The 18,555-nt window shown below is 39.0% G+C and overlaps 1 protein-coding gene across 12 annotated transcripts in view; it reads right to left on the reverse strand.

The window, feature by feature from the left end:
* Positions 1-7,130: 7,130 nt before the first annotated feature.
* The window catches only part of LOC139472917 (ras-specific guanine nucleotide-releasing factor RalGPS2-like), a 78,819-nt gene continuing 67,394 nt past the window's right edge, over positions 7,131-18,555 (reverse strand). For all 12 annotated transcript variants that reach the window (XM_071255391.1, XM_071255384.1, XM_071255385.1 and 9 more), the window contains 11 exons: positions 15,743-15,866; positions 13,925-14,056; positions 13,436-13,529; positions 12,756-12,932; positions 11,847-12,010; positions 11,559-11,625; positions 11,129-11,240; positions 10,879-10,971; positions 10,592-10,697; positions 10,148-10,239; positions 7,131-9,998 (listed from right to left, as the gene is read on the reverse strand). In XM_071255391.1, coding sequence (XP_071111492.1) covers positions 9,969-9,998; positions 10,148-10,239; positions 10,592-10,697; positions 10,879-10,971; positions 11,129-11,240; positions 11,559-11,625; positions 11,847-12,010; positions 12,756-12,932; positions 13,436-13,529; positions 13,925-14,056; positions 15,743-15,866 — 1,191 coding nt within the window. In that variant the 3' untranslated portion in view covers positions 7,131-9,968. The remainder of the gene's footprint in view (positions 9,999-10,147; positions 10,240-10,591; positions 10,698-10,878; positions 10,972-11,128; positions 11,241-11,558; positions 11,626-11,846; positions 12,011-12,755; positions 12,933-13,435; positions 13,530-13,924; positions 14,057-15,742; positions 15,867-18,555) is intronic.

An 18,555-nucleotide genomic window follows, 5' to 3' on the forward strand; every position in this document is an offset into this window, starting at 1 on the left:
TGGATGAGAGATATATTTCGTTATGTTATCAATGATAATTATGCACAGGGAAAAATGTTGCATTGAAACACTCGCACCATGCAACTGGTGTGTGTACATGACGTAATGCATGAACACATTTCTATTTCCTAAAAAAGTCACTAATTTTCTATTGTTTCTGACTGTCACGTTCCTCGGTTCTCAGTTGTGACAGTATGCAGCGGACTTGCATTACGTGTAGTTGTTTGTATCTGTCACTTTTTTCTAAGTGCCACAATAAAAGCTCGGCCCCATTAATGGCATCTCGAACGGAGGCTGCCATGGGCTGAACACTGTTTTCACTGTCACTGTTTTCCTCTTCCTCTTCATCGTCGATGATTTCGACGGGCATTGCTGCGGCAACCAACTCTTCGGCAATCGGCAGGTCATCGTCGCACGCGTTCCACATCATGGCCGTCTCTTGGGATACATCGATGCTGTTCTCCTTAGATTAGTCGCAGAACTTTCGTACAGCATCGATAACATCTTCTTGAAACCCCACGAAATCTTCGTCAACCCCGAATGCTGGCCCAAGTCCCTTCATCAAGCAGTAGTTGATGGTGGCTGTCGTCACCTTCATCAAGGCTTTGGCTGTGTGAAGAACAGCATCTTTCACTGTGACTGTCTTCAGGAACGCAACGGGGTCCAATCCTCTTTCAGACAACGCACTCACTAAGAATCTCCGATAATGTGCCTTGTATGCTTTTATTATCCCTTGGTCGAGCTGTTGAATAAGGGAGGTTGTGTTTTTCGGCAATAGGAATGCCTTTATGAGTCCATCATGCGACTGCAAAGTTCTTGCTTGGGGATGGGCGGGGCTGTTATCCAAAAGAAGGATGGCTTTCTCCTCCAGGTTCCATGATCGGAGATGGTCATGGACAGCTGGGACAAACTTGTGAAAAAAACGATCTTCAAAAATCTTGGCTGTCATCCACGTAGTTGCAGAGGCGCTGTAGTGTGCGGGCAGTGTTTCTCTGTTGACGTGATGAAAGCACCTGGGATTCTGGGCACTGCCGATCACCAAAGGCTTCAACTTGTGAGTCCCAGCCCAGCACGTGAACAAAACTAATTTGTCTTCACAGAAGAAAACAACAATTATCCAGAATGTCAAGATACCTGTATTTGAACCTCAGTGCAACACAAACAAATCATGACAACAATACAGCAAACATTTGCAGCCAACTATTGCCAGTAGAGGTGACCCTTCAGTACAGCATACAATAATACAAGCAACTGACAATGGTGCTCTCCAGGAATCATTTGTCTCCTGCAGGTTTCAGTTTAAAAGATAAACCATTCAGTAGATCCTGGTCATAAATACCACTTTGACTACAGGAGGCCAGAACATAGTCAAGTTTAACAACACAGAACCTAAGTAAAACAATCTGCAGTATATCAACCTCATATCATATGAAAAGTAATGTATATTTCTGTCACCATTTCAGTTACAAATCAATGGCTGTATGTCAATGTTGGATACTAAAGTTAAACATTTTTTTTAAAAGTGACCTTTAAGAAAGTACGGTCAAATTAAAACTAGCCAGCTGTTATTAACTGAACAACTAGCAAACAGTAAAAAAATTAAGAATCTTCAAACTAGCAAAAGGCACAAGTTCTCATTGTGGTAAATGCGTGTAGCAAGCTTGATGAAGCTAGGATGCATAGTTAAAAAGATATGGGCTGTACAAAACACCCACCCTAAAAGTTTAAGTTTCTTAATGTTTCCATGGAAACGGCAAAAATTAAAAAGTTCAGAATCTTCAAACTAGCAAAAGGCACAAGTACTCATTGTGGTTAATGTGTGTAGCAAGTTTGGTGAAGCTAGGGTGCATGGTTAAAAAGTTATGGGTGGTGCTTGTCATCGTTTCTGGTCATTTAAGATTAGCTTCCAGTGCTACCTTGCTCAAACAATCATATCCAAGGAAGACTCCTAGCCCACCTAAGAGAAAACACAAATGAACTCCATGATACATGCCAGTTGTACAGTTGCAACAACCTTAAAGATATTGATAATCAGTTGACAACAACAATTCTGAAGTATGTTTTTCACATCTTCATTTACACATTCAGTAACAATGGAAAATAGTTACTGTCACAGACATGAACTTTCGTTCAATCCTTTTCAGAAAAGCAATGAGAAGTTTGAACTGTAAATCATACATAATTACAAACTAAACAAATATGCTACTATATAATAGTTATTTACAGACAATAGTTGAGCAAACAAATGACTTAAACACTAACTATATAAGCATTTTCTTTTCTATGTTTGAACAAAACTGAAAAAGTCTGTACAAAGAAACAACCAAGTTTTGAGAGAACAGGAAGGGGCAATTGTCTTAGGAAGGAGATTTACTTCCGGATTTTTTTATATTTCTCTATATGGGCCCTGCCCAAACTGTTGGGAATGGATTCAGAAACATCTGCTTAGGAGACACACAACGAGTTGTCCTATTCAAACAGATGTAACATTTAACCTTACATTCTTGAAGACCCAGTCCGATGTGTTGACTGGACGAGCTGATTCTATCCTGTCAGTGTTTGTCAAACTAGTAATTCTAGCATTAATGTCCTTCAGTGCCATCTGCACGTTATTCAAGAGTGAATCTGCAATGTTTTGATGTACAGCCTGTACTTGTGAATTTTCTTCAGTGCCAGTTCGTTGTAAATATGCAAAGAATTCCAAATATATTTCCTCATACCCGGTACTTCCCGTATTGACAGTCAATGTTTGCACGCACACTGGTTAATTGTCCCAAATCATCATGTGTCTCTCTGTTTGCCTTGCTAGTTTGGAAAGTTTGTTGACATAATTTTGCACGTTTTCTTGATATAGTTCGTAACCTAGCTCCGTTAAACGTCTAGATCCTTTACGTGATGCCATAGTGTAATACTCACGCACAATTCTTGGAAGAATGATGTATCAATAGATCGTGGTCATCAGAGCGCTGTGCCTCATATACGAGAGTGGCGATGAAGGTTTTTTACTATAACGACTTCGAAAAGATGCTTGTATTTGTTTCTTTAATCGTCATAAACCCGTAGTACAAAAAGGGTAAAAAACCTGTACATGTCAGCACTTGAGTTATGGTGATAAGACCTTTGAGTAGGCGTAGAAACCACTGATTTGAAACACATGCCTTTTCCGGAAGTATGAAAAAAAAGGTAAGAAAAGATAACTCTTATTGACTTAGAAAGTGAAGCGTCCGTAAAATATTGCCTCGTAGTGGGCAAGACAACTAACCAGCCTTGTATCCAAGCTTAATGGCATTTGATGGTGACTGAAGATCTTCCAAGATGTCAGAATCCACCTGGGCACAAGCAAAGGCAGTCCGGACACACTTGTCAAAATGTTGAGGCCTGAGGTAGTCAGACAGATTGTTAATTTCCATACCATCCTGTTTGTAAACTTTCTCTTCTCTCAGGACATACAGGAACTTTGCTGTTAATCTCATAATACCACTGGTATAATACTTCCTGTTTATCCCATTTCCAACCAATCGCTGCATCCATGAATTTCCTATGATGACTATCAATTTGTCTGTTCTGGCAATTTTACCAATGGTGTCATTCCTCATAATAGAGAAAACCTCTTTAACGAGAACTTCACTTGCTTCTGGATTGACTCGTCCAGTCAACACATCGGACTGGGTCTTCAAGAATGTCAGGTTAACTGTTTGAATAGGACAACTCGTTGTGTGTCTCCTAAGCAGATGTTTCTGAATCCATTCCCAACAGTTTGGGCAGGGCCCATATAGAGAAATATAAAAAAATCCGGAAGTAAATCTCCTTCCTAAGACAATTGCCCCTTCCTGTTCTCTCAAAACTTTGAGGTTGTTTTCATGGTCACTTTTCCTTCTTAGAATTGCAAAAAGTTCCTTTACTCTCTTGGGGTTTTCATTTGAACAAAAGATTATTTCCCTCATTTCTTCTTCCTGCTTGTGCCTCCTGTACAAGTGTTGTGAAAAGTTGGATACATTTTTTGCACATTATGGACAAGTATGTCTTGTATTGTAGACACGGTCACTCTTTTTCTTCTTTCCATTCAAGGATGTTGACAACTTCATAATTTTTCTCACGAACGTATTTGGGAATGTAACATCTGGTACAATGTCTGCCACAGTGCTGCAGACATCTTCAGTAATATCATCAGAACTTTTTCTCTTGAAAGCAGAAAGGTTTGGTACTTGTATAATATTAGAGCAATCAGAACTGTCTGGAATCTCATCTGTACTTAGGTTGTATTCTGAACCAGAGTCAAGGTAATCACTATCCATAAGATCTTGTCCAACAGCAGTCAGTGCAGTGTTGTGCTCGTCAATCTTTTCACCCACTTTGGTGAGATTAGCGTTCATTTTACGAATTATGTTAAGCAACGCTGACTACATGTCAGACATATCAACCGACTCATGGTTGGGTTTTGGAGACTTTGTTGCCTTGTGCTTTTTTGGAACTTGAAGTGCCAGGTGTAGTGAGAATGCTGTCGTCTGACTTCGGACTTTTCAAAGCTGCTTCAGCCCTGTTTTACCAACACGTGGTTTTGTATCATCCAGCCACGCAAGATAGGGCACGCAAGAGCCGCTACCATTGAACTTCCCTGGTGTAGGCGATGTTTTTTGCATAATTATATGCTTGATTAGTGTTTCAGTAAAATTATATACTGCTTCACTAAGTTAGTCAGGCCTGAAATTATTCAGTCAGACATAACACGTCTCGACTCTAAGCCGCTAAGCACTGACTCGCGCATTCGCTCTGCTATCTCACGTGATCCGGAAAATTACGGGATTAGGCGGTCGAATCAGTAAGTGACCACACAAGATCAAAATTGAAACATAGGATTAGGTTAAAATTAAAGGCAACATAGATCCAAATACATGTCATTGCACTCACAAATGTTGAGGTTTTCCGATTAGTATCCTGTCTGCACTGGCAGGTAGATATGTCACAATATAAGTTGTAGTAATATAATGTATCCCACATTAAGTTTGTTCCTCATTAGTTCTTTCAGGATGATTCTGGTCTTCTGGATTCCAGGTCTTTCACTTTGGAAAGTAGGTCTCCTCAAATAATGGAGAAACAGACATTCCTGCTGACACTCACTCACTCAGCTCTATCAGATGGCCTTTGTAACCTCAATGTTCATAGTATCATTTTCTGAGGACATCCCTTTAAGACATTACGGGTCACGTCAGAACGACCTTTCGCAAACTTTTACCGACCAATAAGTCAATAAGACAAGAAGTCAACATTAGCCAATCAGAAAACAGCTTTTTCAGGATTTATGGCTCTAGTTTCAAACTGGCAACTACGCTAGAAACATATTTCGACAAATTCTTTATAAATAATTTGAAACTGAACAAAAGAAAATTCTGGAATGGCTAATAGATGGTCTAGATTGTATGGATTCAGTTGTAAAGTTCTCGTTCTGAATACCCTGTGTTAACGTATTCAAGGTTGCATGATTAGAAAACACATTCCGACTGTCACTTTCCTGATGTGGTAAGCGACGCTCTGATTGGTCAGATGAAAGGTCATTCTGAAGTGACGCGAAATGTCCTCAGATCTTTGATTAGCGAGAACTAACATCTGATTTTAATTAGATTGGATTAACTTGTATTGTAGAATAACCTTTCAAATTTATCTTTATTCTGATTCAGCATAATTAATCTGTTTCCCCCTAAATGTAATGCTGATCATCAAACTTTTAATGCTTTCTCCAAGTTTACACAATCCATGCTTGTAGGCCAGGGCCAGTTAACACTGTGAGGCACTCAGCGTGAGCTTTGACAGGGGTCTCCTTGCAGTCATGGTGAAATGTGGTTTGCAGGATTTGCTGATTCATTGAAGTGGCTTTACAAAAAAATAATAAGAAAGTGCAATCCCAAATTAGACTTGTGACCACTTTCTACCAGTTGTCGAACTTTCATTATTGTGGAAGCCCTGGTGGCTGAGTGGGTTAGATCACAGACTTGGTGTGCTGGCGAATAGGTGCCCCACTCACCCAAAAAGTACTTGAATTTGTACTGAACTAAGAAAGAGTTATCCCCAAAATGACTTTTGTTTACAGATCTTGTTGCCACATTTTACAGAACACATTAAAGAGAATTTTAACTTTGTAGGATATTCTTTTCAATCTGTGTAAACATGGTATTGTATATATTGTTGTATACCGGTATTGTAAAAAAAAAAAATTTACATATTTGCATGTGTAGGTCGTCTTGCTTGAATCTCACCAAGTCTGGTTAAGACAGATTTGACTTCTCTGTATGTGCCATATTTGTTGTGACAAAGTTTGTTTGAATGAAGTACCTGCACACTGTCAACAAGTTACAGTAATTATTCTACAGTTCACATCATATGCAATGCTGTATAGTTTTGTGAATAAAGTATGTTCAATGAAGTCATTTTGCCTTGTCACTTTTGTACAGCATATATGCTGTTTGGAAGACACGATGTGTGAGTTAACAAAGGGACATAACTCCTGACAAGTTAATCCACGATTAGTTATGAAAGAACTTTATCTCCTGTTCAGCAGACGACTAATGCCGATTTATTGGTGACCAATATGGAGCCATGATGGCCGGCTTCCCTGGAACCGGAGTTGCAGGCCACACAGTGCTGGATTGTACACACTGGTGCATGGATTTCATGGGCGTATCTTCACATGAGCGAGTTGGTTTTAACACTGCTTTGAACAGTATTCTAGTTACATCACAGTGTGTCAGCTTAATGTGGGAGAAAAGCCTGAAGTGACAGGTCTCAGATATTCACAAGCATGGGTATGGCGCTGACATAACTTAACGATCCATGAAGATCCGGGTTAGAATAGGTCTAACAAGAGGCAACTAACAGCATCGGGTGGTCAGACTCACTAACTTGGATATCCCAATTGCGTAGATTGCTCATGATGTCAATCACTGGATGGTCTGGTTCAGACTGCCATCTCATAGCTTAAATATTGCTGAGTGTGGCGTTAAACAACAAACAAACCGAGTGACAGGTCGAAACCGGATTCGAACCCAGGATCTTAGGTCTCTGGCATGTCATTAATTGACTGGCTGACCTGTGTCCCCCATCTTCACATGGATTGTAAAACAAAACAAACAGAAAGAGAGTTTTACAGTATTTTTTACTGCATGAAAAAAAAAATCTGTACATTTCAATATCAATAATGGTTACAAAATAGACCGCTAAGCAACTGAACTTAGCATTGACTGGAATGCAATACTCCTTTCGGTTAGTTATTACAACACCCCTTCACTAAATACACACAATCAGGGCTTAACAGCTTGCACAGTTAGCCCTAACCATGTATATCTGCGTCAAATCTTGTCAAATCTGTCCACACCCAGCAAGATAACAGGAATTCATCACCAGCCCCAAACATGTGTTTGTATAATCCTGTTTGCCAAAAAAATACAAACACATGTTAAGGGTTCAATAACCTGTTCTTCCTGGCAGGACCTAAAATAAACAAGACTGACTATTTTGGCAGCCAATGGGTGTAGTGGTGTAGTTGTCATAGCCGTGTGAAATCACCCCTAGAGGGGCGAGTCAACCGATGATATTATGAACGTATCATTTTTTGAGTAATACAGTTCAACCTTTTTATTTAAAAAAAATCCAAAGTCATGTATCCAAATTTCCATGTTTTTCCAAAACATCAGTATTACTCAAAAAAAGGAGATCAACTTGGGGTGACATTTCTCAGAATAACCTGCAATCTTGACCATTTTGAGAATAAATATGCCAATATATTTTGACGTATTTCTTGTGTAAAATACATGTGGTGACTAACGGTCACCAACCAGTGGTTGAGACTGCATGTTCTGAGAAGCTGCCAGCTGTTGCTGACTACATGAAATCAGCACCTGTCAATCATATCCGGGTCCTGTCAGGTGATAGCACTAAGAAAAACCTCATTATTATTCATTGTCAGTTTACCGCTTCTAAACGTATACTTCACAGCAACAGTAGTGATAACTTTGTGCATGTTTTTCTTCATATACATTCAATATTGACATCTTTTTTTGTTACAAATATATCTGTATCATATGAGGGTTACATGATATAGACAAATATCCGATAGTTGTAGCATGCTGCCAAACTAGCTACAGAACACATTAATAGGAATATAAGTCTGCCTCAACATCAAATACAAATAATTTTACCAAGACTAGACACCTTTAGACTTGACATTTTTTCATTTTTTAAAAATAAAAGTCCGAAAATTTTGCAAATTTAGTTTTCAAGTTGAGGCAAATTGTTCCATAATCAAGCTAATATTTTTTAATCATTCAATTTTACTTATCAACTACAATAAATATATTACACTCAAGTTCACCTTAACTTATACAGCTTAGATTACACAGGTATGAAAAACCAGGGACTCAAGTTGGTGCACACTAAACATGCATAATAGAGCAAAAGGTTCAAGAAAACACCTCCCCTATGAAAAGTAAACATCAAAAAGGAAAAAAAAGGAAAAAAATCTGTAAATTGGGGATGAAGATATTTAATACTGTTTTGCCGTTAATGTTCTAATAATGTATTTTCTATAAGACGTTTGGTCAATCAAATTGGGTCAAAAGCACTCATTTTATTTCTTTTTATTCTATAGCACTCGTGTCATGTTATGTTATGTCATTATACCAAAAATTCAATTTCATTGGACACCTAGATTGTAATTTGACTACCACCCTCAGACTAGGTAAATGTCCTTTGACTAGAAAAATACTCTACCTAAACATACTTTGTAGACCATATTTTGGACAAAATTAACGTTATTCAATGGAATCGGATCAATTGTGTTTCATCACAATAACTAAGGTATGCTTTTGTGTCATAATGATAAAAACTAAAAATGAGTTTTCCAGTAGAATTAACACTGAAGTTATGGGAAAGATGTTTTTGCTTCATAGTGATTAAAAACTAAAAAAGTATTTTCCCACAGAATAAAGTATCCACTTGACTTGTACACGTTTGTGTGAAGGTCTTACACATAAATACTGTGTTCTGTACAACCCGCTGCACAGTGCGTACAGCATTGCACAGAAAGCGTAAAACAAGTCTTGTCAATATGCTTCAAGACACAAATCATACAATCCATGATCTGTAACCATAAGCTGGTTGTCCAAGTCTTGAGAGAGTAATTCACATGGGTTTCCATATGAGTCATAATTAAAACCTGTCCTCCTCCATGAAGACGTCAAGCTCCCGTATAGTGCCAGAGGTCGTGACATTTAAAAGCACATCCCACAACATGTAAATGCCTAAAATCATCTACAAGATCTTCTCACACACAATCCGTCACGACCTCAAGCTCCTCTGTATAAGAGTCGACCTCTGAGAGAAGTTATCACAGAACGCACAGAGTTAGGATTGCACAGCTTATTGAGCACACTAACAACAAAGGGGGACAACTGCTGATGGCACTACCTACGGCAAGGTTCTACGGTGGCCAGTGGAGTCACTCTATCTAGGAGGCACGAGTAAGGGGTAATATTGCATAGAACCCGTTTTTTGGAAGCGCTGCACTGTGTCGCTATATCGTAATCTCCACGCCATCACCTCAAGGTGACACTCAACTCTTGGACGACGACGGTGTTGCACTGGCCATGGCGCACATGTCTTGGTTATGTTGGTTGTCATGGGAGATGGGGTCACATGATGAGCATTTTAGTGTGGAGTGATTTGCTACGGAGGTTGCCTGAAAATAGGATGATGGTCTAGGAATGAGTATCCACTACAGCAAGGCGAGTTGCCGGGTGGTCGGCCCGTAACCATGACAATGAGCCTCCACCTCATGAGTGAGATAGTAGCCATGGAGCAGCAGAATCAGACCAGCTGATTGCCTGTTGCCATGGTGACTGGTCATGTGACTATCAGAACCAATCACGGCCCTTGTAGTGATGAAACTTGAGCAATCATGTTGAGAACAGCTTCTCGCCTCACTCAAATGACATCAGATTTACAGGAGGCTGAAAAATAAAATGAAACTGTCACAAAGCTGCTAGCATAATTTTTACATACATTCTCACCACAAAAATTTACTCTTCCAAATGAATCCTTACATAACATTGATGATATTGCTAAGATTTATTCCTAGATGATGAAGTGTTGCACTCACCCGATGCGAATACCTCTTTGATGCTTCGCTCAAGTATCTGCACCACTGCAAGGCTTGTGATTGTGAACCCGCTCGAAATTTGTACACATTTCCTGAAATAAACAAACCATCCATCAAACACCTGTACTTATGTTACAGATACTTCAATGTCTTGCACACCGTAAAGAATAATATAACACAAACTTTTACACCCCCAAAAAAGTCTACAAAAATGAGAATAGGCCACAAAGTAATTTCTTGTTTTATTGGATATTCTTGATGAAGTGATGAAGTGGCATAAGATGTTTTATTTAAATGTCAGTTTCCTTAAAAATATTTTAAAAAATAACTGAAAATACAGAAGGAGGTTAAAATATATATATATATTTAATGAAGAACTTATTCAAAATTTAGTGTATGTGAAAGAAATAGACTTAATATTCCAGTGATTGGAGAATGTCTTACCCCTGACAGGATCTGTAAGCTGGAATGCATCAGGCTGAAGTGGGTTATCTCCCATGACCACCATCCAACCAACCACCGACATCATCTTGCTTGGATTCGACTTAAACTGCAATAGGTGGGACATAACATTTTAATTCTTGAGAAAACAATTTAAATCCAAACACATAATTATAAATTTAGCAACAAAATTATTTCACACAAAGTAATAAGTGGCAATTATTTCCGTTACATCACTGATTTGAACAGATGCAATAATAACTGAATGAATGGCTATTTAGAACACTCACAGCATTACGATCTGTACCACGTAAGGATTTTGCTGGGTAGAACAACAGATTTGTACCCCACATGGCGACCCAATATCGTGTCCATGACGACACCTGAAACATAAAACAGTTGGTAATAACTTGGCTTCGACAGGGAACGTTGTGAGTGAATGCTGTTTTGAGACATAGTCATCATGCGACTCCTAAATAATCAATCCTGGACTGGACAAACCAGTGGGTGATAGCACGAGCAACTGATACTGTGACATACCGTTGGTTTCTTCCCCTCCTTGAGCAGCGTCTTCCTCTTCAAACAGCTTTCACAAGTAAAACTGGCCTGGAATATAGCTTCTGGGGGTTCCTCCGAGTCATGGAAATGCACACTGAAATCAGCACCGTCAATGTGAAATATACATGTGCCTGACAAAATCACCACGACAACTATGCCTACAACGCCTGTATCCTCTTAGGGTAAAAATATTATTATACTTATCCTGACTCATACTTAATGCTTATATCTACTCATTTCTGAAAGGTAGTGAAAACCTCCTGAACTGTGTTCCCGGTGAACAGAGAAAACATCTCACCCTAATGCAACCCTGGACCGCATACGTTACCAAGCCCAGTTACTCGTCACTCTCTCATTTACCCTGCTCAAAATCAATTTGCATCCCAAACCAATATCTGGACTGAACACTTACCTGTCTTTATTGGGCCAAAACGACTCGGGTTCACTAGACGTGGAATCTAAGTGCTCTCTACCTTCGACTGAAATTGACAACATAATTATCAAAACATGTTCATCTCAAGGTCATATCACATATACAATAAGCAGCATCAGACACAAACCAGGTATACAAGTATTGATCATCATGGACGGTACACATCCAGGCACTGTATATAACTACTTATCCTCATGCCAAATAACCATTAAAGTCAAAAGCCATTAGATAATTTATTTGATATTTCCAGTCCTGTAAGTGACTTACAATTTTGAAATTTACTACAGACGGATCCGTCGCTGGAGGCACATGGGGACTCCTCCAGGACGCTGTCGTCCAGCAGGTGGCGGATGCCCTGGACGTAGGGGGCGGTGGTGCGCGAGGGGAGGCTGTACGTGCGGTCAGCCTGGGGGTGGGTGCAGCTCATGAAACTGAAACAGTCAACAGATTTACTTAGTTATTGTGATGTATTCATTGTCAGAGTCATCATTTAAAAAGAAAATCCCCTTGACAAGCAGAGATTTGTTGTTTTTTTGTTTAACGCTGCACTCAGCAATATTCCAGCTATATGACGACATTCGAGACCAGACATTGACATCATGAGCATCAATCAAGTCAGCAATCCTGACAACCCGATCCCGTTTGTCGCCTCTTACGACAAATTTTTAACCCGGATCTTCACGGGTTGACCAGCTATTAACATCATCAGAGCAGCAAGTGGCTCCATGGTTGGTGAAGCAACTCATGTCTTTAACTGACCCGTGAAGATCCGGGGTAGAATAGGTCTTCAGCAACCCATGCTTGCCGTAAAAGGCGACTATGCTTGTCGTAAGAGACGACTAACGGGATCGGGTGGTCAGACTCGCTGACTTGGTTGATGCATGTCATCGTATCACAATTGCGTGGACCGATGCTCATATCAATCACTGGATTGTCTGGTCCAGACTCAATTATTTACAGACCGTTGTCATATACTGGAATATTGCTGAGAATGGCGCTAAACAACAAACATGTACTTAACTGGCAGCCTCAGCCACAGAGGAGATGCTTGAAAATGAATAACAAAAAATAGCTGTGATATACAGTCGAGACACAGCGAGGCTTGGTTTAGATAATGTGATATTTGGTTTTGATACAGCAATATTTGGTTATAGCTGACAACATGTGAAAACCTACTTAGCGCTTAAGCTGCGTGACTTTCTGTGCGAAGGTGCGAACTTGGAGCCAGCTCCAGGTGAGAGCATGTTGCGTGGTTCCGTGGAGGGGGAGGCGGGGACGTGGTGATGGGAGCTGACATCCTCCCGGGACGACGAGTTGGACTGGGAGTGAGGGGGTTCCAGCTTCAGGGATAACCTGCAACACGAATACATCATCAATACATTGCTCTCATACTCAAAAACAACACTGCATCAATACATCTCTCTCATACTCATAAACAACACTGCATCAATACATCGCTCTCATACTCAAAAACAACACTGCATCAATACATCTCTCTCATACTCATAAACAACACTGCATCAATACATCGCTCTCATACTCAAAAACAACACTGCATCAATACATCTCTCTCATACTCAAAAACAACACTGCATCAATACCACACTCTCATACTCAAAAACAACACTGCATCAATACATCGCTCTCATACTCAAAAACAACACTGCATCAATACATCTCTCGTACCTAAAAACAACACTGCAGCAAAACATCTCTCTCATTCTTGACAGTTACTTCTTATACATGGCCAAAGAAATAAACCAAAGGATGTTCAAAATTACAGAAAGAATCATTATCCTCAACAGATTGCTGAGCATTTTGAAATGAGTGAGACGTCAAGTTGAACTGGTACATACTTGTAGTTATCATCCTCGACAAACTTCTGGAGCTCCTCGATGTAGCGGACTGACTTCAGGTAGTTTTGTACATGCTCCAACACTGGAAGGTGGTCTGCAATACACCAGATCAACCGTTAAACAACAACAACAACTGGTAGCTGTCACACCATCAACAACTCCTAAATAGCCAGATCAGACTAGTTTCTCTTACAGACTTGTGTAAATTCGGGCTGATGTACAAAAATAGAAAAACACAAAACATTTCATGTGTGCAGTGTTCGCCCTTTATTCTACTACACTGTATAACTTGTTAACTTCACAACTATCAGTAGCGGACAAGCATACAGCAGATGGAAAAAAATGGATTTTAAAATTTAAAAAAAAAAAAAAATCACTTTTAATTTTTTTTTAGGATAGTCAGAATCTGTAACCCAATCTTATTTTAAAGTCTTCAGTACATTGTTTAATGTATATATATATATAGACTTATGAGGAACTTGTACACACCGTATTGCGACTGCTGGAAGTCTGCTATGACTCGCAGGATGTTGTTCATCTGTAGTCTGCGAGGCTGACTCTCCATGCCGCCGTGGTGCGGATGTGCCACGTCAATGTAGATCAAGTCAGTCAGGTACAACCCTGCAGTGGACAAGCGTTCATATCATGTTTGGTAGTTCTTGTCAGATACATACAAGCACATTAGGCCACATAGATGTGTGATAAATTCAGTATTTGGCATTCAATAATTATCTATACAGAAAAAGCATTGGCAAACTCTTTTTATGAATTATTTACATGAAACATTTTTTAGAAGATGTATTTTGTTTAATTAGTTGGCATAAGGTTTGTGTGTTACCTCAGTGTCTTTTAAACCGAAAACCTTTTTGTTCCCTCGATTGATTAATTAATTAGATAAGCTTAAAATGATGTCCTTACACTTCTTTTATTGAATAATTCCTTAATTATACTGATTTTCTACCTGCTGGGATACACAACATATTCAAAACAGTGCAGTACAGGTGTTGTCCAACAGAGGGTTTTGGGGTGTTGCATGAACTATGAGTAGTTGTGAAGAAGCCATGACTGTCTGGCTCATCACAATGACAATCAATATTCCAGGAGTGGATTTGAATACTACGCCCCAGGGTCTCACTGACTCACTCATCCTCACTTGTCAGGATGACACAACCAAATTTTATCATTTGTTATGCAAGCTGTGTCTAATTCTGGGCTAGAAATAGCCTTCTCATGTCCATGAAATATGATGAAATAATCTTCAAAATTTCCATAACATATTCATGATGAAATACCTGTCACAATACACCATTACATCGGGATTTGTTTCACACAATACTTGAAATTAACAAAAGTCGGCTATGATTTTCTGTTTTTATGCATTCTTGCAAATTTGAGAGTATTTCCTGTCATGATATTCAGGGATAATATGTCAGGTGGGTCATAACATCCGTGAGTCCGAACCCAGCCTTGCAATTGCAACTGTAACTTGAGTTAAACATACATTGACAGACCTGCAATCTACATAAACAGCCAGATACCCCTGCTGCTATCGAGACATCAAACTGCTGCCTGCTTGGTGTACAAAATCAGTTTGCAATGTACAACCCTCAGGCAGACTGATATTTACGTCTCGTTTGAATGATGGACATGAAATTGACGAGTAATCTCGGCTGATTGAGCTTAATCTACACGATTATTACAGTGAAATGCACAAGTTAATGAGTGAAATAGACGTGTGGATACATCCAACCTCCTTCCTCCAACATAATACCCTTGTCCAATGAACTTATTTGTTATGCCTGAAATTTTCATCCAAATGCAAAACAAATTAAATGCAAAACAATAAACGTGACATTAAACAGCGCCTTTGATCTGATCTAAATACATGATAAGGATGCTAATCTCTCTCCGTGTTTATTGATTACGGCCAATTTCTAAGTTTCTTCTGATTTTATTTACAACTTTCCTCCCAAGCCCTAAAGAGAATTTGTTTTTGCAGGTGAGAACGACCCCGCCTAACTCCTTACTCCAGCTCACTCCTCCTTCCATATGGTCAATGGCCGTTCAGTTAACTAGGTAGACATTTTCAGTAAGAACCTTGGTTCACACAGAATAAACAGAATTACATAGAGAGAAAAAAACATTGGTTAGCATAACACTCTGTTGTTCTTTCAACTTTATTTATTTTTATTTTTTTAATGAGAATGTGGTAGCCAGACTTCTAACACAAAAGCCTACTCTGGTGGTACTCAGGGTCTAAGTGAAAGTGGTCTGCTCTGTGACACTGTGAAATGTGCAGAAACTCACCTAGATATGGAATACATGGGAGCTTGACATTCTCCATGTAATCTCGTAACTTCTGTCGATTACTGTTCTCAGAAAACAGGTCAGCCATTTTTTCATACATTGATTTGTCTTTCTTGGAAAGCATCTGAAATAAACAAGCATTTATTTTTAACTGGCTAGACAAGCTAATTTCAATAGAATTTTGATTTTATGCGTAGAAATGATACCCCAGCATCCCTCACTTGTCTCAAGTGCCAACTATGGAGAGTCAAGTGATCAAACTGCGTCACCGATGCTCTACCCTGATGGCATGTCTTAATGTTCATGCTTTCAACCACTGGTTCTGGGGATATAGCTAGAATACTAGGTCTTCAGCAACCCATGCTTGCCGTAACAGGCGACTATGCTTGTCGTAAGAGGCGATTAACGTAATCGGGTGGTCAGACTCGATAACTTGGTAATCAATGCATGTCAACATATCCCAATTGCGTAGATCAATGCTCATGATGTCAATCACTGGATTGTCTGGTCTAGACTCAATTATTTAAAGACTGTTGTCATATTGCTGTTATATTGCTGAATGTGGCGTTAAACAAAAAACAAACAAAACAGCCAGGTCACCCACAACAGAGTTTTGGTACAACACTATGTTTGCTAAAACAGATCATATCATAATGTTTACCTACAACACCTTTCATTATCTACCCACAAACTTCAAAACAATTCACAAATGTTGGCTTCATTAAAACTATTTTCAGTAGCATACAAATTCCATCGCAGACAAACAATCCCAAAATAACATCTAATCACCAATTACCTCCATCCATGACCCAATTACAACAAATTCCTGCCTACATAATCAAAAGCAGTCTACACAACTACTCCTGGATGGGCCATTTAGAACATACTGATGTAGCCAAACTGAATATCACAGCCAAATGTCAGGAAAAATTACTCTGTTGTTTACATGGAAATATCAGCTTCCCACCAGCCTTGTTTCCTATCTGATGGAAACACAGAGCAGGAAGTATTGCCTTTACAAAGCTTTAGATACATATCAAACAAACACATGGTACTAATCTAATTTGACCTTGCACAATGTAATTATAACAGCATTTGTAAATACGTCACATGGCTTATTGATTGCTTGGCAACCAAACTGTCATGTCAGGGTAACCTAGACAATGTATTTTGATCTTAAAAAAATATAATTCTGTAATTACATTCCTGAATATTACATATATTTCAGTTATTGCATTTTCTAAATATCGTAAATGCAGAATTACAGGGGAAAAGTTTGGTTAAGTAGCTTAACTGGATTCAAATTGCTGAGGTTTCCTAATTGTATCTGTCTGGCTGGTAAAAATAAAAACTCACCATTTATTTTATTTGATATAATTATATACTGCCCTAAAAAAGTTAAGAACCCATTTTTTTTCATTTGACTACAGTTAATCTGGCAGATGAAGTAGTCTTTTGAAAAAGATCAGGTGTTCTTAAACTTCTTTTGCTTAAATATATTTTATTGACATGGTCAATAGGATTGGTGGCGCAAAAGTTATCCAACCTAGGTGGCCCCCTCCCTAACTTCTTTTGAGTAGTATACATGTTTGATGTTTGTTACAAATCAGAAATTCCCATAATCTAGTGTTATCTAAAAACTACTTCTGTTTGGAAGTGATCACATAAACCAAATTACAAATGGTACAAAAAACTAAATTATCAAAACTCTTTCAACTTCAATTGAATTTGGTTTATATGCTATTACAGAAAACATCAAGTATGATTGACAGGCAATGAAGCGGACATCGGTGAAATTGATTACTGACAATCAATCTTCCATTTGTGATAGGTCTAGAGGTTTATTAAATCAAACAGTGTCTGTACTTTGTATTATGTTGCACAAATTGCGTACTAGACCAAAGCAGACTCGTCAATATTGACAGATTTAGATTGACGCTGACCCACTCTCAAGGGCTAGTCACAGGCCCGTGATTACAGAGTCACAAAATCACAGGATGCACGGGCCAAATCGATGATGAAAACAAAAACTTCATCGTCAGCTCGCAAGGATCGGGGTGGTGTTAACTGTCTAAACACCATCAGATAACTGTCTCAACATCGGGCGCCAAATTTACATATTTGGACAGAAAACTAGCAAACAGGTGATCACCATTTAGGCAGCGAGTGGGGCTTTCTAAAACTAGGGTTCTCTACCGTGCTAAATTTGTTATTCATGCATGGACGCTAAATGCTATAGAAACACACATCAAACACTCTTCAGGATATAAAACATTGATTGAGTGAGTTTTTTAGCAAACACTCTGGGGGATGTTTTGGTATGGATGTATGGCTGCATCATGATGGTGAAATATCACCTGTACTATAATACCAGGACAAACAGATTGTGCCGAGTCAGCAAATACCGATCTTTTACACTGAAGGACGCTGGAAATTACAGGACTATAGTGCATAATTGATGTTCAAGAGTGACATCCAAAAGGGACGTTTCCTTCCACCATACAGAGCCTTACGTTGACATTAAGAGAAAAACCTCTGTTGGTATTTGGCTTCTCCCAGGTGACTGTTGTTTTTGGGGAGCAGTTTGTTTGAATGATTTCTAAATATTCTTCACGATGAGGAACACGCTAACTCCTACAGTCATGTACTATGCAGGTGTTGTTTTATTTAGGACGTGTGCACCAAAGATAGACCTGCACAATACTAGATTCAGACTCTGTCGATCCTAATTTCTTGCCGAATCCAACAGTACGAGAACAATCAAATACACAGCCTTGTGTAGATAATCTGTATCATTGATGACTTCATATATT

This window comes from Haliotis cracherodii, unplaced genomic scaffold (assembly GCF_022045235.1).
Source record: "Haliotis cracherodii isolate W230 unplaced genomic scaffold, xgHalCrac1.p SCAF_26, whole genome shotgun sequence".
Taxonomy (NCBI): domain Eukaryota; kingdom Metazoa; phylum Mollusca; class Gastropoda; order Lepetellida; family Haliotidae; genus Haliotis; species Haliotis cracherodii.